The sequence below is a fragment of the Drosophila hydei genome, unplaced genomic scaffold (assembly GCF_003285905.1).
Source record: "Drosophila hydei strain 15085-1641.00,03,60 unplaced genomic scaffold, DhydRS2 tig00008135-arrow-pilon, whole genome shotgun sequence".
In the NCBI taxonomy this organism is placed as follows: Eukaryota; Metazoa; Arthropoda; class Insecta; order Diptera; family Drosophilidae; genus Drosophila; species Drosophila hydei.
This window is the reverse complement of record NW_022045844.1, coordinates 2,992,070-3,016,850: the sequence shown is the minus strand read 5'-3', so window position 1 is coordinate 3,016,850 and position 24,781 is coordinate 2,992,070. Positions and strand designations below refer to the sequence as shown.

The window sequence follows — 24,781 nt, the reverse complement described above, 5'->3', positions numbered from 1 at the left end:
TCTCTTGGTTTGCCTCTGGGCATGTCTCTGTCATTGGGTCTGTCGCTGAGATTGTCTCTGGGCCTGTCTCTAAGTCTGCCTTTTGGCCTGTCTGTTTCAGTAGGTCTGGGTCTGGGTCTGGGTCGCTTATTGAACAACAAACAGTAAAACGGGCCGCGTTGTTTGGCAGTTTGTGAGAGCTGCTGCTGTCAGTCAGTTGGTCAGTTAGTCAACAACTCAGTTCAGCAATTGACTTTCGTTTTCCTCTTTTTCATTTCATTTCATTTCGTGTTTTTTTGCATATTGACAAAATGCAGCGCATTCTGCGTTGATGTGACAGGCGGACAGACGAACAGGCGGACAGGTGGCAGGTGAGAGCAGAGTTGCAGTTGCAGTTGCCGGAGCGTTGAGGCATGGAAATTAATTATAATTGGCCGCCATAAATGTGTGCATGTGTGTGCGTATGTGTGAAATGCAAATGGAAAACGTGTTGGCAATCAGCGAAATCAATCAACAGGTGAGCAATTGATGGCCGCTAGCTGAATGGCCAATAGAGTTATCAATTTTAGTGCCAATGCGTCACAAAGTGTCGCCAAGACGGGCAACAACTTGGGCAGTGGCTGTGTGCTTGCCACACGCTGCAACCTTGGCTTCACTTTTCGATTTTTTAATTTTTCAATTTGCTGTTTTCTTTTTGAATGCCGCGCGCAGTGTGTAAAATTTCATTTTATAGCGCCAGACATTAAGGCAAACAAAATAAAGTTGTAGCCGAAAGGCGATAAAATTTTGAAAATAACAACTCCAACAAGTTGCCACGCGGCTCAAGGTGAAGTGTCGCCTCCGTCTCGACTGGTGTCATTTTTATAACCACACCCCGCTCCTCCTTTTGCCCGCCCTCTGTCACGCTGCACTTTTACATTTTTATTTTGTTTATCATATATTTAATATGCACTTGTCAGAGTCTCAAGTTGTTAATTAGTATGACCGTATAACAAACGAAAATGGGAAACACGCCGAACATCAGACTATAATTAAGTTGAAAATGAAATGGAAAACCAATTCAGTTTAATTAAAAGCCAATTTTTACAGCTACTTATGGCTGGATAAATTTGGTTTTTGGCTTTGGTTTGGGTTAATTAGAAAAGCTTTGCGCAATCTGGTCACACTGAATTCAATTGCAATTAACACTCTGTATAGTGTTGCAACAACATATACGTAAACACTTGCCAGCTGCAGCGAGGGCCTTCTCTTGTCTCAAGTTCGTTGCCTGAGTCTTTCGTTTTCTGTTTTGTTTCTTTTTTTTTTCATTTCGTGAAGTGCATAAGCCGCACGCATTCGAAAAATCTTCCGCATGTCAAGGTCAATTAGCATTCGGCTTGGCTGTGCGTGATAAAAATGTCAAAAGGTTTCGATTGGTATTTTCTTGTTGTTATTGCTATTTAGTGGCTTAGCTGCGATAAGTGCTGGGCCCCCAGGCACAAGTCCACTTCAGATTGCCAGCTTTGATCCGAGCTGTTTTGTGTCATTGAACTGCACACAGTATGTGCGTAGCTGTGTGTGTGTGTGTGTGTATAGAAAGTGGCTGCGACAATCCTTGGTGATCTATCTTTGTGACCAAAACAAAAATAAAAACTCTGTGCACATAGCCCAAGCCGCACTCGCACTCGTACTTAGCGCACACACACACATACAGAAAAAAGTTTTCACTCCTTTCGCTTTCATTACAATTACCAAATACGATTCTTATTTTCAATTTCAATATGACGACGACAGCCACGACTTTAGCACAGTGGTGCAAGCATCATTGAAATGCTTTGTGGGGGTGTAGTGCATGGGCTCTCAAATATGCTCAGATATGCTTCGGTAATGCTGAGAAAAATCTGTGATTCAGATTTGGAGGTATTTATATATATAGTATATATAGTATACAGTCATACAGTATACAGTTTATATAGTATACAGTCTTTTGTAACTGTTTCAGCCTTCTTAGAGCTGTTCTCAATCTTTAACTCTTATCGACTCTTTCTCAAACATATTTAAATATATATACTCTAGACTCCATTCCACAATCTTTTTAGCTCATTTGGTAATACTTCTTTGGTGAAGTTTGCTATAGAATACCTAATACTGCTTAAAGATATTCATTTGATATATCAAAACTTGAGTCTCAGATCTCAAATCATTGATGTTTCAGCCAAGCCTGCCCAAGGTTTTCTATTAACTTTCTACTTCAATTCTTTGTCTTAGAGAGCTACCTTAGGCTTTTCAACCACTGTGCGATGTCCACGACAGCCTGCAAGCAGAAAACAACAACAACAACAAAAACAAAAACAAAAAATAGGAGACTGCGACAACGCAGCTTCAGTTTCGCACCAAATTTGGTGCGCCCGGCTCAAGGAGAAGGAGTAGGAGCCAGGCCTCAGCTCGAGTCAGAGCCAGGCCAATAGCAATTGCAATAGCAATAACAATAACGGTTAGCGGTTGTTGTTGCCGTTGTTGTTGCTGTTGCCTATTACTGGCTGGCTTAGTCAAATCGTTTGTTATGTTTTTATCTTGATGTCCAGTCACCTTGATTTGTTGTAGAAAATGCAACTCTTGGCATCGCATGGCTGCAGACCGGCAGACGGACGAGCAGAGACGACCCGGCTACCGACGCGTAGGGTGCATCCACCGCACACTCGTCGAGCTTTCCCAGATTGGCGATTGGCTGCGCCGAGCCGAGTGGGTGACGGACTGTCGAAACTGAAAGTGAAACTTAGAATTGAGCGAAAAGGCGATGGCAATAAATCAAGCGTGCATTGTTAGCGAAAAATCAATCAATTTATGGGCTTGGCTAACGAAGTTCAATGCACCAACAACAACAACAGCAGCGACAAAAGCTGTGTATGGATGGCTCAAGGCAAGCCATTTTTCGCACAGTGTAGGCGCTCAGTTGTGCGAGCAACAGGAGCAGCACTTTTTTCAACGTTTTTTCACTGTTCGTTTGTTGGTTGGACGATGTCAGAGTTCAGCGCATGTTTTTTGGGGGTGGTTGGCAAATCTAGAAAAATGCCAGCCAGAAAAAGGCTAGAAAAAGGCTAAGAAAAACACAAACTAAATAAAGTAAAACAAACAATGGGCAGACGTTGGTGCGGCCGCAACAACTTGAAAAACAAACAGGCAAATGCCGCAGCAGCCAAGCAAATGCAAATGCAAGCGAGAAGGAGAGAGAGAGAGAGAGAGAGAGAGAGAGCGAGAGAGTTGGCGCTCATTTGTTGTTGCCTGTTTTGGTGGCTGTTGTACGAGTACGAGTATTGTCATTATTTATTTATGCCCAAAACGTTTCATTTTCATTTGGCCAAGGGAGTCGCTCGATGCTGTTGCTGCTGCTGCCGCTGCCGCTGTTGTTGTGGTTGTTGTTGGCAAAAACCTGAAAACTGGGTTACTGGCGCCTGTTTCGGGCTACAAGATCGTGTCATGCGATTTCTATCTTTGTCGTCGGCGACAACCAAATGCTGTCGAATTGCTGAAGAAGAAAAACTCTTAACGAAAACAAAAAATACAAAAACAACTGAAATCGAAACAAGCCCCACAAACTGACAACTGGGAATATAGCTGGGACTTTTCAAACTGTGACTGGAACAGGGTCTGGCTCTGGCTCTGGCTCTGGGTCTTTGAAAACAAAAGTAAAGTGCACACATATGTCTCTATATACATATTTATATGTATATATATTTGTATATATTGCTTAAAATGATCTAGCACATGACTCACACGTCGCGGTAGCAGCAAGTCGCAAACGTTTTGCGGCCTGGGCCTGCCAGTCCTCTGACAGCGTCTGGCAGCACAGCTTAGCATCCGACTCCCTCAATTTGCGTTTCATATGCTACAATCTGAGGTGTCAAGACTATTTAAATGGCTTGGTAACTTGTGAGACAAGAAAACTATTGCCGCTTAAGACATGTGGATATTTGACTGATAGTTGATTGATTTATGCTTAAATTAGATGTGAGTTGAGATATTTAGAACTATAACTATATACCATATATATATTTATTTTATGTGTGATGTTGCATATTTGATGCTAAACTACGTTTGTAGCTACTTAAAGTTGGGCAAAAAATCTTATAAAAATTAAATGTAAATTTTAATTGGACTTCTTTAAAATTTTAAAAATTTTCTAATTTCTAAATTGCATGGGGAAACTTTTATTACCAAAAATGAAGAAAGCTTTGCTTAAAATAAGAGAGACTAAGGAAATCCTCAGCAGATTATATACATATGCCAAGTTCTTATCCAATCCTTGAAGCATTTAAAAAAAAATAAACTGTCCTTCGATCTCGTTCAGTTCCTGTTCCCCTGTCGTCTTTATTAACTCAATTGTCGCTTAGTATCATCTTTAGTCTATGCCTTTTTTAGTAGTTTTAACTTTAACCGTAATCGTAATTGTGAAAATCATTTTATTTAGAATTAATTTTAAATATAAATTTATTAAAGAAAATATAAATTTTTTTTAGTAATATTTTACTTATTTTTTATGAATTTTTAACATTTTTTTTAATAAATGAATTTCCCTTTCAATTCTCTAAAGCGCATGCAAACTTCGTTGAACATATGCAATATTCTGTTTTTTTGCTATTATTGTTAAATTTAGGGCTTTTGCTTGACGGCAGCACAATAATAACAACAACAACAATGTACAACAAAGTAGTCACGAATTAGCGCAGTTCAGTTTGAAACAGGGATTGAGACAGGGTTTGGGGCTGGGTCTCCATCCGTTTCCTTCTCCTTCTCCATCTCCACCTCCTTCTCTGACTCTGTCTCAGAGTCGCATAGTTATAGTGGCAGACATATGGTTAAGAATATGCTTGGTTCCAGCGATGCAGCTGTTGCCACATGTTATGCTTTGGCCATAAAACGCATTTTGTTGCAACAGTGTCGCGTTCGTTGCCTAAGTCTTTTGTTTGGCTGACGCATGAGCGAATGCCCGAATGGACGAATGTCTGCTTAACTGTCGCGCTGATTTATGCGCTTGACCGCACAAGACACCTACGCACACACACAGACACCAACGCATACAGCATATGCGAGGGTCGTTAGAGTAGTTGCCGTGATTAAATGTGCAGATAAGAAGAGATAGGAAGAGAATGATATAAACTTATTTAATTATTTATTATTATTTTGTCTTATTTCTCAGACAACCCTCGTTCATGGAGTTGCCCATTAATATTTCACATGTTTACATAGTCATTTTTTTTTTGAGTTTTTCCCCGCAGTTATCAGAGCTGATAAGTAGCTTATGTAATAGCCGAAAACGATGAACGAAAATGGTCTAAAAGTCGCTGTGACAGTTTAATTTGACATTTTGAACACAGCGAGAGATTGAGAGACCGCGAGGAGTGAGAAAAGATGACGAAGTGCTTTCGGTTTCTTTCCCATTTTCTTGAGCATTTGCTTAACAAGATTTGCCGTTGTCTCGCATATTGAATTGTCATTTCTTTTGACAATTTAATTTGGATTATGCGGCGGCTACTGATCAAATAAAAGACTCCCAAAATGCTGCCAAAGGCAGAAGGCGCAGCTTAAAAAGCAGATGTTTAAAAGTTTATGTGTTGCATGTGGCATGTGGCATGTGGCATGTGGCATGTAGCTCGTTGCATGTGGCTTGTGTGGCACGTTTCCATTAAAAACAAAAGGCACTCGAAACGCATTGAAGATGTCCACGTCGCCAAAGAGCCAAAGCCAAACAGCCACAGCCGCAGCCATAGCCAAAGCCTAAGCCAAAGCGTATAATAAAAATTATTAATGGCTGGCGAACGTCTTCCATTTCCGTCTTGACCCGCAGTTATGCAAAATGTTAGCCAAAAGGCCACGAACGAAAGCAGCCGCCAATTGTAGAAATGCATTTTACCTTTTTTTACTCATTTTATTTTTGGCTAACAAATGATTGCTATTTGGCCAGGTCTGCCAAGTCAGACAGACGCAGTGCGTTTTTGCTAGCTGCTGTTGCAACATCCCAGTTGCAGTTGCAGTTGCAATATTAATTGAAAATTCGCATGCGCCTTGTCTTTCGTTTCTTATTTATTTTTTGTCGAATTCGAATTTTTTGAAATATTTTTTGGTCTAAAAATGTTATTATAAATAGTGAATTGTGCAGCTGCTATGTTATAGCTAACAGTGCTGTTAGCTGGTGATGTTAAGTGTTGCTGTTAAGTGTTACTGTTAGCTGTTGCTGTTAGCAGCTGCTGTTAGCAGTTACTTTTAGCTGTTCATGTTAGTTCGTGCTGTTGCTACCAGCTACTGCTGTTAGCTCTTGCTATTAGCTATTGTTGGTGCCATCTGTCTATATATATTGAAGTTAGCTATCTGTTAACGATTCCTTAGCTGTTAACAACTCCTGGTGCTGTTACTTCTTAGCTTTACCTGTTGCTGTTAGCTCTTAGCTGTTGCTGCTGAAATGGTAACAACTTGTAGCGGAAGCCTGTGAATGCGGTTACAGCCATTGTCTTCTGGCTGTCTTTTTGATTTTATCTTTTCAAAAATCTACAATCAGCCACATGTTGCATAAACTTATTGATTTGCCTGGTTGCTGTTGTTGCTGCTGCTGCTGTTGTTACTGGTTGCTGTGTTGCTGTCGTTGCACATATAAACAAATCAGCTGGTGGCTAACAAACAATTGCATAAATCAATTTTACACTAAAGTAAAAGACTTGTTGCTGCTGCTGTTGTTGCTGTTGTTGCTGCTTTTGTGGCACAGCCCACAGTGCGTATGGCTGCAAAACATTGTTGGTGCATGTAAATTTGATTAAAAGCTAGTTTTACCACAACAGCAAGAGCAACAGCAACTGCAACAGCAACCGCAACAGCTTTGAATGAAGTGCTAAAATGTATTTTTTGGGCGCATTGCTAATTTCAACTGTGTCGAGCACAAATGACGCCTCCATTTATGATAAATGAAAGTAAAAGTACAAAACACTTACACTTCATAGATCATTAGCGTTACTTGTGGACGCTGCTGCCACTTGTGGCTGCCACGCATGCGTTCAATGAACCAGCCACAGCCACAGCTACAACTGAGACAGTCAGTCAGCTAGGCAGCTAGGCAGCTAGGCAGCGAGGCAGCTAGTCAGCTGCCATGTAAAAGTCAGCGTCATTAAAAAATAGAAATGCCCCGCTGCCAACGTATAAAACTTGTTCTTTCACTTTCAATGTCACGCCAAAAGCAACAAAAACAAAAACAACATTTCAAGAGACTCCAACAGTAACAGAAGACCTTCAACTTTTCCACCTCCAACTGAACTGGGGGCCACTTGTGCCGCTGCCGCTGCTGCTGCTGCTGCTGCTGCTGCTTCTTCCGCCTGGAAATTAATTGCGGCATAAACCAAACATTTTGCGAGTCAATGTACGTAATTTGAAAATCGTGCCAAAATAGTTGCAAAGCCAATTGCGACGGCTGCTGCTGCGGCTGCTGCTGCTACAGGCTACAGGTGCGACGGGGTCTAACGATCTGACACCCCCGCAAAATGCTTGACTATTCGAGTATATGAGTATCTCTGAGTACGAGTATGAGTATTCGTTTAGTTTGTGCTTTTTTTCTTCTCTTTCTTGTATTCGTTTTGTTGTAGTCATTTGTCTGCATGTCGCTTTGTTGAATTGTCTATTTGTTTGCCAAAAAGTGCCATGAAGACAACTTGTTGTTGCTGTTTGTTGCAGTTGTTGTTGCTGTTGCTGCTGCTGTTGCTGTTGCCTGAAAGCAATTTCATTTGTTGCTGCTGCGGCTGCTACAACAAATTACTATCATTGCTGTTAATAGTTCATTAAGTCACGGACGGTAGACGTGGCGCATGTGGTACGTGAAACATGAAACATAAAACGAACATAAAGGCCTAACAGCCTCCCCTCCCCCATGCGCCAAAGTGGCAGAATAATTGAGTGAACGGCAAAGATAAACAATTCAATTTTGTTGTTGTTATATTAAGTCATCAATTAGACAACACAAAACAGATCTAATGTTTAACAAATTTAAGTACACCGATGGAGGCTGTAAGGCGCTCATAATTCAATAAGTGAACTTTTAGCCATGGCGCTGTGTTTTGATTGTTTACTGTTGTGTGACTTGAGTGAACGAAGTGAATAGGAGGTTAATAATACAGTTAATAATATGCTATTAAAATGTTATGCGCTTGCAGCTTCAGAGTTACCTGTGAATAGCTTCCTTAACAATTAGACAATTAATAGCCCAGTTTTTGCCTTAAGTCTTTTGTTTCGCTAACAGAATTTTCAATAAAATAAAATAATTGAATATTATATTTTTTGTTAATTTTATATACTATTTAATATTAAAATAATAATTAAATGTTTTTCTTTTGTTTTTGTTATTATAAAAATTTTATTTGTATTTCTGAAATGTGTTTTGATTATGGCTTAATAAAATCGCTGGGTTACTTAATTTTATTAATATATTATTTAGGTACTTGGTTGATAAGCTTATTTTATAAAAAAAATAAAAATAAAAAATCTTCTTTATATATTTTGGAAGCATTTTAAGGCAGTAAATTTTTAGTTGGAATCTTAACAAATAAATAAAATATAAAATTGAAATATATAATTAATAATAAGGCATGTAATATGCATATAAAAAACAGTTTTGTTATAGTGTAATATAATTATAATTATATATATATATATAGTTATAATGCATAGCCTTTAAACTTTGGAAGATAGAAAATGTTTTTGTGTTTAATATTGTAAGGAAATAAAATAGCTTCAATCAGATGTGCCTGACTAGAAAATACTTGTCCTAAAGTTAACGACTTTGATTAATTTCCTTTTTATATTATTTAAAAAAAAAATTTTTTTTTGAGATTGAAAACAGAAATCTTTTGCTTCATATGTTGAAGGAATTTTATATGAATTTGTCTGAATTTGTATATAAAAATAAGAAGCTATCAAATGATGCTTTCCAAATAAAAAGTTTATTATTGATACATTAATGATTTTCGAATATTTGGAAGAGATTTTACGAAAAAATTGTCAGCTTGTTCCTTGCATGCTATACAAGAATATATATATTTATAGCTGCAAGCTTCTAGTTCTTAAAGTTTCAAAAATCTGACACATGGATCGTTCGCTATTTGTATATATCTGCCTTCATTTGTATATAATTTTTTTTTTTTTATTTGCATTAGCGCGCTAAACTAATTCATCACAAATTCCTTACAACAGACTTCACAACGCTCGAGCAGGTGCTGGCTGCCTTGAGCAGACGAGCACAGACCCAAAGCGCCACAACTTGTTAGAGGCTTCGGCTCCTGGCTGTTATAGTGGTCCATATTTCGCCTCAGCCAGGGTGAAGTGCGTCGCGAGTCTCGCACCGCTGAGGTATTCGAATTACGTGTAGCCGAGCGCTGAGAGGGCAAGGAGGCTGTAGTCGAGAGACGCCTCTCGGCCAGCTTCGCCAAGGCTGCCTCCAGGTCGCTGTCATCGTATTCCGTGACAACGACATCAGGCGACAGGGAAACAGCGCTGGGCGTATTCAGATGACTCAGAGGTCGTACGACTACCTCCGTGCTGCTGTTGGAGGAGAGACGTGACGAGGCACGCGACATGGACGGAGATTTGGTAACAGTTGAGACAACATTTGGCTGAGTTCGTTGAGGGGACGTGAGTGGCACGGAGTTCGCTTGTTGAGGTAATCCTTTTCTGGGCATGCTCGACTTGGGCAGGATGCGTGCACGCTCCTCTGATTCAATGGCATCTGTGATAAAGGAAGCAGTTGCCATTGTTGCTAATTGCCCTGTTGCCGGTCGTATGGGCGTGGCATGTGTGGCATGCGTGACAGCTTGCGTTTGTCTTGGCTCCACCACAAAAGTAGCGGCACGTGCCACAGTGGGCGTTGGCATTTTGTTGCTGCTGACAGCTGTAGGGCTGTGCAGCAGTGAGGTAACGGTCAAGGGCGTGGCCAACAGCAGTGCCGAGCTGATGTCTCGCGATGAGTCCAGCATGGACTTGAAGGTCGCACCTAGCTGAGACTTGGGCTCAGTTGACGGTTTGACACGCTGCTTCGCCTCTTTAGCAGGCTGTGGAATACCCTTCGATCTTAAGGCTGGCTGTGTTGGGGCTGCGCTCTCTTTGGGTCTCACTGAGCCCACTTCTGAGTGTCTTCGGCTGCTTGGCCTCGACTCATTTTGCTCTTCCCTCTGCTTTCTCGTCATTTGCAGATTTGAGGTAGATCTAGTCATTGGCATTTGTTGTACATCTCCGATTGGGCGCAGTCCTGTGACTAAGCTGCTGCGCCTTGCCGGAGTGTAGCTGCCCGGCTCTTCGGGCAGCACGTCGGGCTGATTTCTGGCCCAAAGGGAGCGACTGGCGACTCGCGTGCCAATTGGAAGACTGATTCGTTCACGCTGTGGATTATAGTCAAAGCTTCTCGTGCTGGTGGCGCCCGCATTCGAGAGCCTGGAACTGGCACGCGAAACACTCGCCGGCTGCTCAGAGCCCACGAACTTGGCGTAATCGCGCTGACCTTTACGCGTGGGCGGGGCAGGTGTCAAGTGGCCGCTGGAGAGGTCCGACTGGGACTGCGAGGTGCTCGACAGCGAATTGCCATCGCTAAAGTGTCCATCGTAATGGCCGGGCTTGTCCCTTAGGCTCGTGTAGTCCTTGTAGACGGAAAATTGATTTTGATTGCGGGCAAAGCTCTCATAGGGCCGAAATCTATGACCCTTGGCCAGCAGATCGGCCAGCTTTTCCCATTCGGTGGTGTTGGGGCGACGTTGTTCCTCCAGCTCGAACTCTACCTTACGCTGCCAACGACTTTTGCAGTGTGTGTGTGAGTGTGTGAGTGTTGTCAGTAAGTGTGTGTGTGTGTGAGTATGTGTGTTAATAAGTATTCATATCTTTTTTGTTTAGTTCTTTAGAATGTGAGTACTTCTGTATGTGAGTTCGGGTTTGATGAAACTCTTGCTGAGCTGTTTATGGTTTCCTTTCAATCTTAGTATTGTGTTATATAAATATGAATAGTAATAGGCTTTACTTGTTTTAAGCCCTCTCCTTCCAAGCATAAGCTTGAAAGCTAGAAAATTACGAAAGATAATCGTATCCAGTTAAAATCGTCTAAAATCTTAAGTTAAGTTTCAGGTAACAATAAGAGATATGTTAAGAAAATATTATATTATAATATATAATATATGTATTTAACTAGCTTTGTAGTTAGATTCAGTTAACGCTCAGCTATTTAAAACACGTTTCTTAAGCGAATTTTGTTTCAAGAAATAGCTCAACTAAGGAATAGTTTCAAGAGAAAAATACTTTGAGAAACAATAAATGAGACGTAAATAATACTTTATATATATAAAATATTACATATTAAATATTAATATTAAATTTTTTAGTAATATCTTAAATAAAGTAAAACATAATTTTCAGACAAAGACAGAGACCGACTTCAGATGCTGCAGCTGCCATCTCAATCCATGCCCTAAGCAGGAGTTTATCAAAAACTTCGACATGCCAAAGTTGTATATATATTTAAGTGTGTAGTATATAGTATATATATTTATGGTTTACCAATGCTACGCACAAGACTTGCTGCTGTTGCTCTTGTTAGTTAGCTAATTGCTAGCTGGCAATAATAAGAAATGCAGAGTATATGATATGTACATGGAGATAAAAGTTATTTATTTACAATTTACATATTGTTGAGGAGAGAGAAAAAGAGAGCAGTATATATATAGATAAAATAAGTATGTTATATATATGATATATATATATATATATATGTATATTAAGTTTGAGCTACGTTTACTTTGAAAAAACAAAAGCTAAAGGTACAAACTACGCGATTTGTTGCAGTTTCTACGTTTGATGCAGTGGTCTCTACGGTCTCTACGTAGGCAACGGTGTGCACTCAATGCGTACTTACTCCACGGTTGCCTTCGTCTCTGCAGCGTCCGGCGGCACAGTTGTCTCTGCCACCACTGTAGCTGCCACCACTGTTACGACACTCGCCTCGCTCACTTGGGCGCTCAGCTCGGCCAGCTCCTGCAGCGATGGCTTGGGCGTGGGCGGCGCCTCCTCCTCATTGGCAACAGCATTGGCCAATGCCTGTTCGATCTCGGGCTCCGGCGTTGAGGTCTTCAGACTATCGCCGTCTGGCTCCAGAGCAGGCGTCGGCGCTCTCGATGTGCTTGTCTCCGTTGGCTCAGCGTTCGGCTTGCTCTCCAGATGCAAGCCCTCCATTACCTTGTGCTTGGCCTCGTCCAGCGCTTCGCTGCCCTCCTTGAACGCACTGCCCAGCTCATTGGTAATGCCCGCCACTGCAGTGCTAACGGTTTCCTTGGCCGAGTCCATGGTCGAGCTTATGGCCTGTGTGGCATCTGCAAAGGCACAAATGATTGACATATTGTTAAAATCTATTTTTGTGTTCGTTGTTGAGTGAGCAGTTGGCGTACATGGTAGCAGGTCGTTGACCTGCGCCTGTCAATTAAGCTGCCGATAATCAATATATTTATAATATGTGCTATGACTTATGTGACTAGGCCATACCCTGTATGTAAGTTGAATGTTAGATTTCATTTACACGAAGACTTTGACTCTGATTGAGACTATGAATGTGTCTATAAGGCATACGAGCTGATGCTCGAGCTGTTATTTATGACTGCTGAGCTCTCACTCTATGTCTGTGTTTTATACTTGTATATTGCACATGTAAAGAGATTTTAACAAGACTGAGAATTGGGCAGAGACCGATGATTCTATACAGAACTGAATATTGAATAGGAACTGAATCATTTTACACAGTAAAATATTTTACTGCCTTGCTTAAGATATATTTCTTTTCGTTATAATAGTTCAATAATCTATATTTAATTATTTTATCTTACTATGTTTATTAATTATTATTGCTTTTATTTTTATTATCATTAGAATTGAATATAGTAGCAACAACACTGAAGACTACGACGAGGACTCACATCATTAAAATTCTGCTTTCAAAAGGGTTTATCTATAAATAATATATTATCTACATTCAATTATCTGCGTCTTTATATATATACAATATATTTATATATTCACAAAACGTTGTATATATACATTATAGCATATATAGCTGAGCCTTATGAATTGACCCATCTACAGGAATATTGTAGGCAAAACAAAAAAAAGCCCTAAGAACTTAGTTTTCCCTACCCTTCATTGCTAAAGGATTTGCCATAATTATTAAGCATTTCTATCACATTCCATGTTACACATAATGACAAAATATCGTTTACAACAAATTACTTTAAGCAAATAGCTAATCTGAAAGAATTTTTAATACAACTTTCATAAATCTTGCCAGAGTCTTAGCTTCCTCTGTGGGCAAACCCATAATTAGTTAGTTTTGGCATCTAATTAGATATGTTTTCCAGTTGCTCAACAGTTTTTTTTTTTCATTTTGTGCTCAACGTTAAATTGATTCAATCAATCAATGTGCCATTTGCCCTAGCAAAATGCCCAGCAACACGTACGCGCCTCGTATACTCTATGCAAATTTCGCGTTTTATTATTTAAAATAGTGCTCCAATTTGCTGGTCACGCAAAAAACTCGTTTTTCTTCATATGCTATTCATATAAATATGTGTGTAATATACGTGAGTGTGTGTATATATACAAATAAATACGTATATGTATCGAGTTAGTCCTTGCAGAGTGTGGAGGACATGGAGCGCTGCCTGCTCAATTGCCCTTGATTAGTTGGCATTATTATTTTGGGCATGGCTCATTATGTCAACTGTTTATGTGATCGTTTCTCTTATTGGCCTAGCACAATAGAAAGCGCGAGTTCAAAGGTCAACTGGCTAACTTTATTAGACTAATGAATTGATTTGTTGTCGGACACTATGCAAATATTAAGTATACGGCGGGTGTGACATTAAGTATACGTAGAGACTCGAGTGCAACTGGGTAAATATTGAGAAATGCGCTTTTAAATGTCAGCTACACACACTCGCACACTATCACACTCGCACACACCTTCAACAGCCGCTTCGCCTTGCTTTTTGACATCGCCTGCCACATGTGTGGCTGCTTTTAGCATTTCGCTGCCCGCTGTGGCAACCATTGGAGTGCTGCTGGCGCAGCCCATGGCTCCACACTTTATATATATATATATCTATGAGTATATAGAACTGCACAGTTTTTCCCTTTTTAATTCATATTGAAGCGTGAAGCGATATATGTAAAGGCAAAAGTTGCTAATATGAATAAGAACACAACGCGCCCGCTTTTGCTCACGAACTCAACGCAACTGACGAACTGACCCAAAAGTACGGTCAGTCAGGCTTTGGTCATTTAGCAATGGCAATAGTAAAGCAACTACCAGCAACAACAACAACTACTTACACACTTACAATGAGCACTCGTTGTCGTAGTGGAGCACGCAACAGGACCTTTTGGCCATTTGTGTGTGCGTTTGGCAATTGAAGTGAACCAAATTGTTGAGGTCATGCGCGTTGGGCGCACATTTTATAGGGCTAAAGGGTTTCGGCTTGCTGTCGCTGCTTGCTGTAAGCAAAAAAACCCCAGCTAAATGGACTAAGTATGAGTGCCCGCTGTGTGTACTCTGACCACTTCTAGCGTGTCTAGATGGCGTGTCTGACTGCGCTTTCCGCCAGCCGATAGGTGGCGTGTCACTGTGCTAGTATGTGTGTGTGCGTGTGTGTGCTGTGGCAGCCACATATGACGTCGTTTTTCACTTGTTGGTCTAGTTTGCTGCGGCTCTATGACAAATGAAAAGAAAAACGGGAACAGTTATGGTTATGTGGTAGGTCCAAGGGTAGATACCCTTGTGGGTCAGTTGTGGGGTATATTATGTGTAGGGTTGGATGGAGGAATGCGGCTAATACTACTTGTATGACAAATGATAATAAAAACGGCAAGAGGCATATCTATATGGAAAGCTGAACTGAAGATACCCTCTAAGGGCACTTTTAGTTTGTATTATTTCTATAGAATTCTGATAAACCAGAACGAATCTAGAAAATATGCTTAAAATATTCTATAAAATAATTTAAAAATAAAAATAAAGTTCTTTTGTCAGGCTTATGGCAATCAAGGAGTATTTGAAATGCATGCGGTCGTCCCTTGGGATTTCATTTGTCTATGATTATTTCTACTCTAATCGAAGTCAATATCAATATATGTAAAAACAGATAGGCTACTGTATATACATATACACTTCGTGCCAACCCAATCAAGTAAATGCATGGTGGATGCATTTAAGTGAGTGATAGCAGAGCAAAGAGTAAGCTCAGGCCGCTACGCAAAATCTGTTCATTCTGGAGCTTTGCAAATAAGCATTGATAAAATCAGGTGATGCTGAAGTCAACGTCTTGAGGCGAGTAAAAGAAGCTCAAACTCCTCGGCCACATCTGTATGTTTCACTAACAGACAGACAATTAAATATCTTTCAGTTTAGCTACAGGTTTTGGTTTAGAAATTGCCACTTACCTTATCAACTATCCTTGATAAACATGACATTAACAGTTATATTGCTTCCATATGAATATAAGAACTTTTTCTAAGAGTTATTCAGGCAAGTAAACAAGCATATTCAAGCTTATCTCAGGTCATGGTGCCATCTGCGGGCAGCATAAAGTAGAGCAATAACTTTAACCTTGATCAAAATATGCCACCCACTGTTTGTAGCTGTTATGAATCAGCTGCCATAACAACAGCAAATCGATCATCATCAACAGAGATACAAGTCATATATTTATATAAATATATATTTTTAAATGTTAAGAACTTGTCCTCGATTTAACTAGATATATATAAATATTCAAGTTTTGTCTTTACATATTTTTTACCTTCTATTCGTATTCCATTGTGAGCCGAAGCTAGATAAACCCACACACAGATGCAGATACACTCGAACTAAGATCTCGATCTTCACGCTGGATGAACGTTAAGATTGTGACGTCTCGTCTCGTCTCGTTGTTCTTGTTGTCGCTGAACATTTGCGAAAATTGATTTTTGATTTATTTTTTAGTTTCTTGTTTTGGGTTTCTTTTTCTCCTCGCTGAGATCTTTTTCTGCGATCGCTCGCTTGAAGTTGGCTGCGTTTGCAGCTCGTTGGGTTCGTCGAATGGTTTTTTTTTTTGGTGCTCGTGATTTATGTCAGTCAGAGGCAGTGACAGCGCTTTTCATGAGCCAATAAAGTTGTCCATGTCGCTTTGTCATATTCATATATCATTGCCATACACCCGGCGACTTATGTCACATGTTCCGCTCCGGCTCCGGCTGCGTTTGCGACTTGGAGTTCGATTTGACTTTGACTGGCTGGCTGGCGAATATGAGTGCTCCATTGGAGAGCCTGCGTAAACGTTGCTCTTAAGTGTGCGCGCGATCGAATTGTGGACTTGTGCACACGGTGACAAAACACAATTCACACAGCAACAACAGCAACAAACTCTTGAAAAACTCGCATATAAATCAGCGCACGCAGCTGGCCAACGATTCATTAGACTTCGTCTTTTTCGGGGTCTCCCGCTTGTCTCTCTTGTTTGCCTGACGTTAATTAGATAAGCTAAGCGGCGCTTAATTATGTGCTCAACAATAGCAGCCAAGTGCTTCAACTTCACATGATGTAATGGCCCCCCTGAAACGGTATGCGAAAGTCGAGTGTACCCTAACTGAGGGCACAATCAGCTTGCCAGACAGACCTGGAAGCGTTCCAGTGGCGCTTAACAGAAGGATGTTAGTGACATATTTACTCACATCTGGCATACATTTCCTAGAGTTAGACATAGACTCTTAGAGTAGGTCAAACAACGAGGGATTCAACTGCCGTCCTAGAAATGCTAAAACTTTTTTCTAGCAACTTCTGTATGCTGCACTTCAGTTCAATTTACAATCATCTGGCAAGTTATAAGGGAAGACATTGGTTTTTGAAAAGCTGTTTCCTAATAATAAAAGCTTCTTAAAGCTAGCTCGAAGCTCATTTTTAGCTCATACACGCTTTTAAAAGCTTTTCAAATCTCCTGAAAATAAAGTCAAACTCAAAGCTGTCCTTTTCCATATTAATCAAAAGCTGTTTAATAAAAGCTTATGTCTATCCTCTTGAAAGCTTATTAATATAGCTAAGTACTTACCTCTCTTGAAATTATAAGAAAGCTCAAGCTCATTAGGCTCATTAAGTATCAGGTAAAAGCCTTTTCTGTGTCTTACTGAAAGTAAGCTCTTGAAAGCTCATGTATAATTTAATCAAAGTTAATTAAAGTTAGTTTAAGTTTCGTCTAGCTTACATGAAGAGCTGCAGAAGACAATTAAAGCTTTGCTGCTACTTCAATAAGCATATCAAAAATCAAGCCTGAGTACCAGGCACGCTAGGGTATTTATATTTCGACATACGTTTCCTTCCCTTTGATCAATGCTGCTGTTATTTGTAAATATTCACTTTCAATAGTCGCAAGAATAATGGCAATTGTGTGGCAGGTAGACAAACTCTGACTGAAAGACAAAAGACGATGGACAGCTTCCTTTTGCAATTTGTACGGTCTTTGTCTTTGGCGACAGCTTCCTCAAAACACGCTTTGAACTTGGCTCGTAGATTGCACAAGCTGTTGTAGCTGGTTGTTGGCTGTTGGCTGTTGGCTGTTTGTGCTGCCCCCGAATGGGGCATAAATTGTAATTATGCCTGCCACTGTGCCAAACAATAAATCTCCAACTATTTATCGTGCAACATGACAGAAGTGGGTCGTACCTGGGCTGGGATACAATTGCATTCAGAGTCTATCCCATTTATACATTTTTCTCTCTTTATTTATTTATTATTTTGCTGTTGTTGTGGTTTTTTTTGCATATGGGGGAGTTACAAACAATCCAAATCAAATCAAAATACGAGTTTGGTGTGTGGGGCCAGCAACAATCGAAAATATTTTAAATGCAGTTATGACTAAATGCAAAAGTTATTTCTGATTGCTGTTGTTGTTGCCGCTGTCGCTTAACATTGTGCGCATAAGTTGATACATGAAAAGTTACTTAGAGTCGGGCGGCCTTTAATTAAAAGCGACAGGTTTCTCTCCTTCCCAATCTACTCTCCCCTATACACCTCCTCCTCCTCTTCCTTCTCCTGCACTGCTTCAAACACACATTCTGCGTTATTTGCATTGATGCAAGCTGCAAGTTGCCAAGTTGCAAGTTGCAGTTATTGTAATTACATATGCCGCGCCCCAATGCCTGACACACATTTGCCTGCGCTTCGGAGATGCAAATGTGGAGCTCGCGCTGCCTCCCCCTCGGCCTGATCCCCCTTCTTCTTTGACTCGCGGTCAGGCGCCAAATTTATGTAATCAGAAACCAAAGCAAAAGGAAAATCAAGCACGAGTGCTATTATCGGGAGTATCCGACTAGAATATATCTTTAAGTGCCTAACGCATCCTTTTGCAATTAGATTTCTTGAGGCTTTTCTAGTTGGATTGGTAAGCAATTTGTAAAGAAGTTGATAGTTGATCCAGTTGACAATCGACTTAATGAGGATCTCCAAGCCTCCCTCTGCCTGTTACATACACTTAGACCAAGCCCATTATACCCTAAACACCCATTTTCCATCAGTTGCAGGGTGTATTAAAAAAAGACTTTGTGGCACGGCATTAAATTGCGAACTGCTGCGCTCTGATGATGTCAGTTTTAGATGGCCAAAATAAAAAAAAACCTAAGCAAAAAGGTTATCGATGTCTCAAGATCGCCAAGCGAGAAAGGGCAGAAAATTTCACTCGTAATGCAATCGCACGCAATGTCCAAGGCACAAAGACAAGATCAAGACAAACTCAAGGGAAAGCTATGCGCGACGTTTCTAACCAAGCACCGATCGAAAGAGTTTCTTTACTTTCAACTTTAATTATATATACAACTCATATATATATATAGTATTCAGTAAGAGAGACGGAGAGGTAGAGCAGAGCATAAATCAAATGCTGCTGGCTAACACTTGGACTTGGACTTAATTAAAAAAAACGAACTGTAGCTGAGCGGGCAGAATAAAATATCATAAATCAATGCAGTGCGAACGCGAACGTATAAAATTCAATTTGTAATCAAAATACAAAAAAATACACGCCCTATAGAAGAAGTAGGCGAAGATGAAGCTCAAGAGGCTGAAGCAACCGCGGCTAGAAATACCGCAAGTCTTAGAACGAATCAGCGAATGGTTAGAGCTCTATATAGCAGCAGCAGCTTCTAAGAATGCAACTGCTAAGCAAATGGAAGAGCTAGAGAGAGAGAGAGAGATAGTGAGAGAGTGAGAGGCACTTTAGGCCACGTTGATGGCCATAAAAATGAACATGCCAGGCGGCTGTCAAAAAGGCAACGGCGCTCTTCTTGAGACGGCTACTCAAAAAAATATATATTTATATATAGATGATGATGGGAAAATAAGAAAAAAGAAGAATAAGAAGTTAAGAGTGTGTTTGCGCGGTTCTTTCTTTCGGTTTTTGGAGTGACGTTTTGGGCTTGGCGTTTCAAAAGAACAAAGCGACGAGTGCCGATGCGATCGGGAGGCTGTGCTGGCCGCGGGCTCTAGAGAAGGCAGCGTGACGGATCGTGAGTGCCATGTAAGTGGATCGAGTGTTAGCCTCATCTATGGCAGGTTAAGAATCGGGCATAGCTTTTGACGTGCCTTAAATGCATTTGGAGCAAGTTTAACTTGAGTTTGAGCTGAAATGTGAACTAGTTTAAGCTGATCTAGTTTTGCTGTTGAACCTTAAGTGAACCATTCTTAAACGAATTCATATGCTGTCAATATAGATAGAGTCGCGGATTATTCGACTCTGAAGTGTCTCAAAGGATTGTTATGTCGATTGAATTAGTTAAGTATCTGTGAACTAGTTTATTTTGGGAACTTTGCTTGTGAGACCTGAAGACATTGTAAAGTTACATTTCAACTAGTTCAAATGAAGTTTCCAGCCTTTTTCTGAAAATTATAAAATATATATTCACTTAATCTCAGTTTTTGATTAACTACATGGCTTTATAGCGAACTAGTTCCGCGCAAAGAACAAGCTCAAAACGAATTTAGCTCCTTAATAAAAACAGACTCAAATAAATAATGTTTATTTTAATAGATCTTGGCTTAAAGCATTATTAGTTGTAAAGGTGAAAGGATTTGTAGTTCGGAACTAGTTCTGAATGAACTTAGATATTCAAAATTGAGCAAATCAAAGACATTAAAATCTAGCTCCAAATGTTTATTCATTTCTATATGCCCATTCTGTGTATTTTGAACTAGTTCACTGATTCTTTTAACAGGCACTAGTTCCACAAGGAACTTTGGCCGACTAGAAATAGCTGTGTCCATCTCTAGCCAACAGCTGTCGGCGGAATTTGGAGTGAAGCCTGCGCTTCATTTCATTTCATTTCATTTCATTTGCCTGTGTTTGCGTCACGTTAACCTTGGGGGCCACTGCGGAGGTTCTGCTGCTGCTGCTGCTGCTTCTTGCTCTTGCACCACTTCTGCCGCTGCTTCTGCTGTGTTTTTTGCATGTCTTCAGTCGGTGGCAAACAACAAAAGTGGCAAAGTGATTGACGTCTTGCAACGCTGACTTTTCTTATTTCTTATTTTCCTTTTCAATTGGCGATCGCGTCAAATTGAACTTGCAACAGGCGGTAGCAAGTTGGCAAGCTGGCATGCTGCAGTTGCAATTGCATTTTGCTCGCTGACTTTTGTGGGTCAGGGTCAGGCAGACAAATGTCAAACTAACACATGCAACACGTGGCATCAGCAGTTGCAGTCAATTGCCGAGGCACGCGATCGACCATAAGAAATGTATATATGAATATGAATATATATATATATATTCACTTTCTTTACATGCTGTGTATGTAAGTTTATCTTCGAGCTGGCAATCAGCAGCAGGCGACAGTTGCGGCTACACCTACTTGCCACCGCCCGTTGCAGCTCGCCTGTTGCATGATTTATGGCGCATAATTTGCGTGCGCATGCGCAAATTGTGGCACAACCTTTTTTCTTTTGCAAGCAGCTTCCTGCGCTCGCCTGACAAATGAGCCAAGCGAAAAGTGTGTCACCTGCATTCCTTGCCAGCCCAAGATGCACAGACGCCCTCGACTTGCAGCGACTGATTTATAATTTCATTGAACTATTACCGGAGCTGAGAGGGAAAACAACAGCAGCTATGGCAGCAGCAGGCGCGCCAAATTGATTAACAATCAAAATAAATCAATACACAGCCCCAGAGGAAAAATGTGTCAAAAACTTGCAACAAGCAAATTGCAATTGCAACACTTTCGCTGCACACATTTTGGCTCGTTTCTTTTTGGTGTTTTTCACACTTGATTTACATTTTAAATTGAAAACTGAAACCGAAAACCGAAAACCGAAAACCGAGCCAGACAATTTCCAGGCCGGCAGGCATGAAAACTGCAAGACGAATTGGGCGACATTGTCAGGGCGAAGTCAATGGAAATTGTTGTGAGCCTGATAAAGCGATCAATGGCAGGTAGAGCGGCTCTGCCTGGTCTGTCAGTCGTCTACCGCCAACTCCTGCTGCTGCTCCTCTCTCGCTTCACTTTGCAGGTGAAATGTCAAATCGTCTGCATGAACCATGCTCGTAATTTAAGTCTTAATCGTCCACGCCATAATGTTGTTAAGCGTCTAATTGAAGTTTCACTTTTCTTGTTGTTGCTGTTGGAGTTGGCGTTGCCGTTGCCGTTGCCGTTGCCGTTGCCGTTGCCGTTGCCTTTGCCGGAGTCTGGGGCAGCCACAGTTCGGGACCCCGTTGAACCCATGGCGCAGATACATTAATTATCTGTAATGAACGTTTACACTTATTTATTGGCATTAAATCATCGTTTAACGCGCTTTAAGCATGCACAGCAAACCGAAAAGAGCAGCCGCTTGCAACTGCAACTGCAACTGCAATGGCCTTGCAGACTCTGGCTGTGGCAGCCTCTACTGCTCTGATATGCATGTCAAGTGGTCGCAAATTATCGCCCAACTTGGATGGCACTCGAGGTCGCTTCCGTTTTGTGTGCAACGCGTTGCTTCTAACCCACACAATGGCAGCGGCAACAGCAACAATTGTCTAACGACTGAGTTCATTGGCATTTTGTGCCACTTAACAAATGCCTGCTGCTTGCAGCACGCTTATGAGTTATGCCCCAGCCAGTTAAGCTGTTGTTAAGCAGCCAGCGTGCCAGACAGCCTTCCAACCTTCCACCTAGCACACTGACGCTTAGCCAATGGGGCAAAAAAATTATTCAATTATCAAATTGTTGCTTAACAAATTCTTGAACACATTTTTGTGCATATACTAAGAGTTTTAGCTAGATTTTAAATATATTTTTATAAATATATAGAGAGTATATAAGGCATTTACTTAAGTCTTAAACAGATTGCTCTGGCATATATTAGTTTAATGCATAATCTCATAAACTATTTGAGCTGTGAGAGCTAAATGAAGCGTAGACAATTCGCCTTTGATAAAATCAACTGCGATTGCTTGACAAAAGTTCCAAGGCAGATTAGCTGTAAGTTAAAAATAATGGTAGAATTTTTGTATGTGCGAGATTTGTTCAAAAAGTAAAATGAATTTTAAGTTTGTGCAAATATTAAAATTAAAATTTTTTTTGCATATTAAGTTGCTATTCATATTCCTATGTCAACTTATGTCAAAAATTTCAGACATTAATTTTCTTTTTATTTTTAGCTGCTGTTTTGCTTGAAAGCATTTTGGCTCGTCTTCAATTTTTGACTATTCCCAAAAATAAAGCTATGAATCTTCATCCAATTTTTGACTAAAAGCAATCAAATTTTTAACCAGATTCTGTGACTTCTTCTAGCTGCCGAAGCTGCAGAGACTCATGAAAGGTAGAGGCTAAGCTGCTAAAGAGGAACAAAGGCATCGAAGTAGCAGCTGAGCAACATCCTATGAATTTTTGAAAGGCAACGAGAACTGCAGTAAACGTTGGCATAAGTATTTATTTTTGGGAATTACTTTGAATAAATTTGTAAATAAAAACACAAAATTCACCTCGTACAACGTGCTTTCTATAATAAATAATAATTTTAATATTCACCAAGTTAACCAACTACAAAATTTCATCCATTAAAAACTCTTCAGCAATATCTATAGCCAGTTTTTCTTCTCTACTTGGCTCCACTGTGCTTAGCTGCTTAGGTTTATTTTGGGCAATCAGCAACAGCAGCAGCAGCAGCAGCAGCTGTCAATTGTGTGTTGGGCTCATAATCGTAACCATTATGATCATCTTGGTCATGTTTTATGTATGTGCTTTGGGCTAATCAAACATTTATTGATTGCCAGCAGCGATTTATCGACAACTGTCAAATGGGCAGGTGAAAATGTTAGATTCTATGTGACGATGCATTGAGACTCTGTTGTGAATTATGCAATGTGTCTGCTGGGCGTTGCTTATTGGGTGTGTGTGTTTGGCTTATCAATTGACACATTAAGAGACAGAGAGAAAAAGCAACAATTTGAAATAATTTTGAATGTATTTTAGTTTGTTGTTTTTGCATTTTGATTTTTGCCTGGCTAATTGCAGCCACTTGCATGTCATAAAGTTTTTTACTGCTCAAAATATAATATATGTGTGTGTGTATGTGTGTATTTGTTCCTGCCTTGCCAGGCGCCTGCAACAATAAAAAATCTGTGGTAAAGACTTTAAAATGCTGCATGTTGAACACCCACAAAGCATAAATAACAACGGCAACAAACGGCGACCCAGCCTCCAAACTGAGCCAACTGCCACAGCACCACCTGCCTCACTTGCCCCACCGTTCCACCCACCCAGGGAGCGAGCAAGCCGTGGCTAAGGTGAAAGTGTTTGCCAGCGTCTGCGCTGCAATTATATTGTAAATGATTTTATTATTTATTTGGCGAATTAATTTCGGAGTGCTTGGCGCGCACATCGCTATGTGAAATATTCCATATAAATATTTATGTTTTAATTAAAAAGGCCACAAGGAAATTGAAAATTACATAAATTTTCGCAACGCATTTTCCCGCTGCCTCGTTGCGAGACAAACAAATCGTGGCATTTATTTCGCTTTTATAGGGTGCAATTTATGCTCTGCCATTAATCCAAATTAAGTTGTGTAATTGCAGCGATATTTACAAGCCCGATGCGTTATTTTTATATTTTGTTTACACGCATTTCGCTTGATTACGGCGACAATTGGACAGGTCCTACCGGAGCGGCGACGGCGCCAGTGGCCAGCGCTAGTGAAAGACAGGATATTAAATTGTTTTATTTTAGTGGTTAGAGCTAATGGGAGGCTTAATTTAATGACGCTTTAAACTGATCAAATGGAGTTCGAATTCGACTGCAAGAAAGCTGTTTGGCCAGGCAATCGGTTAGCAGTTGATAATCATGATGATTAGCTGAGGCTGATGGGACTCTAATCTAGCTATGGGAATCTATTCTAATAACAGAATGGCTGATGGGACTCTAATCTAGCTATGGGAATCTATTCTAATAACAGAATTATTTTATATTTTATATTAATATTTTTCTATTGATTCATGCTTCTATATGAAGGCATGCTAAGATCAGTTTGTAATTTATATATGAATATAAAAGCCAGATCTGTAGTAGTGTATTGGTCTGTTCTTAGAAAGGGAACTATGCTAAGATCAGTTAGTGATAGACACATAGATATATACACAATGTATTCTAACAGATATAAATGCTTATATGTTGAGTTCACTTGACATACAAAATAAAGTTCGAATCAGAGATCTGGAGTAATTGATCTAAGCCATTGTTGCAGATGAAGCAATGCTTAGATTACTTTGTGTTATGC

At 40.3% G+C, this 24,781-nt stretch overlaps 1 protein-coding gene across 1 annotated transcript; it reads right to left on the bottom strand.

Annotated features, from left to right (window-relative positions):
• Positions 1-9,155: 9,155 nt before the first annotated feature.
• On the bottom strand, positions 9,156-14,215 carry LOC111593222. The gene is made up of 3 exons (XM_023305873.2): positions 13,975-14,215; positions 11,887-12,335; positions 9,156-10,808 (listed from the first exon to the last, which is right to left on the bottom strand). The coding sequence occupies exons 1-3, from the start codon at positions 14,084-14,086 to the stop codon at positions 9,156-9,158; spliced, it is 2,214 nt and encodes a 737-aa protein (XP_023161641.2). The 5' UTR covers positions 14,087-14,215.
• Positions 14,216-24,781: the final 10,566 nt, after the last annotated feature.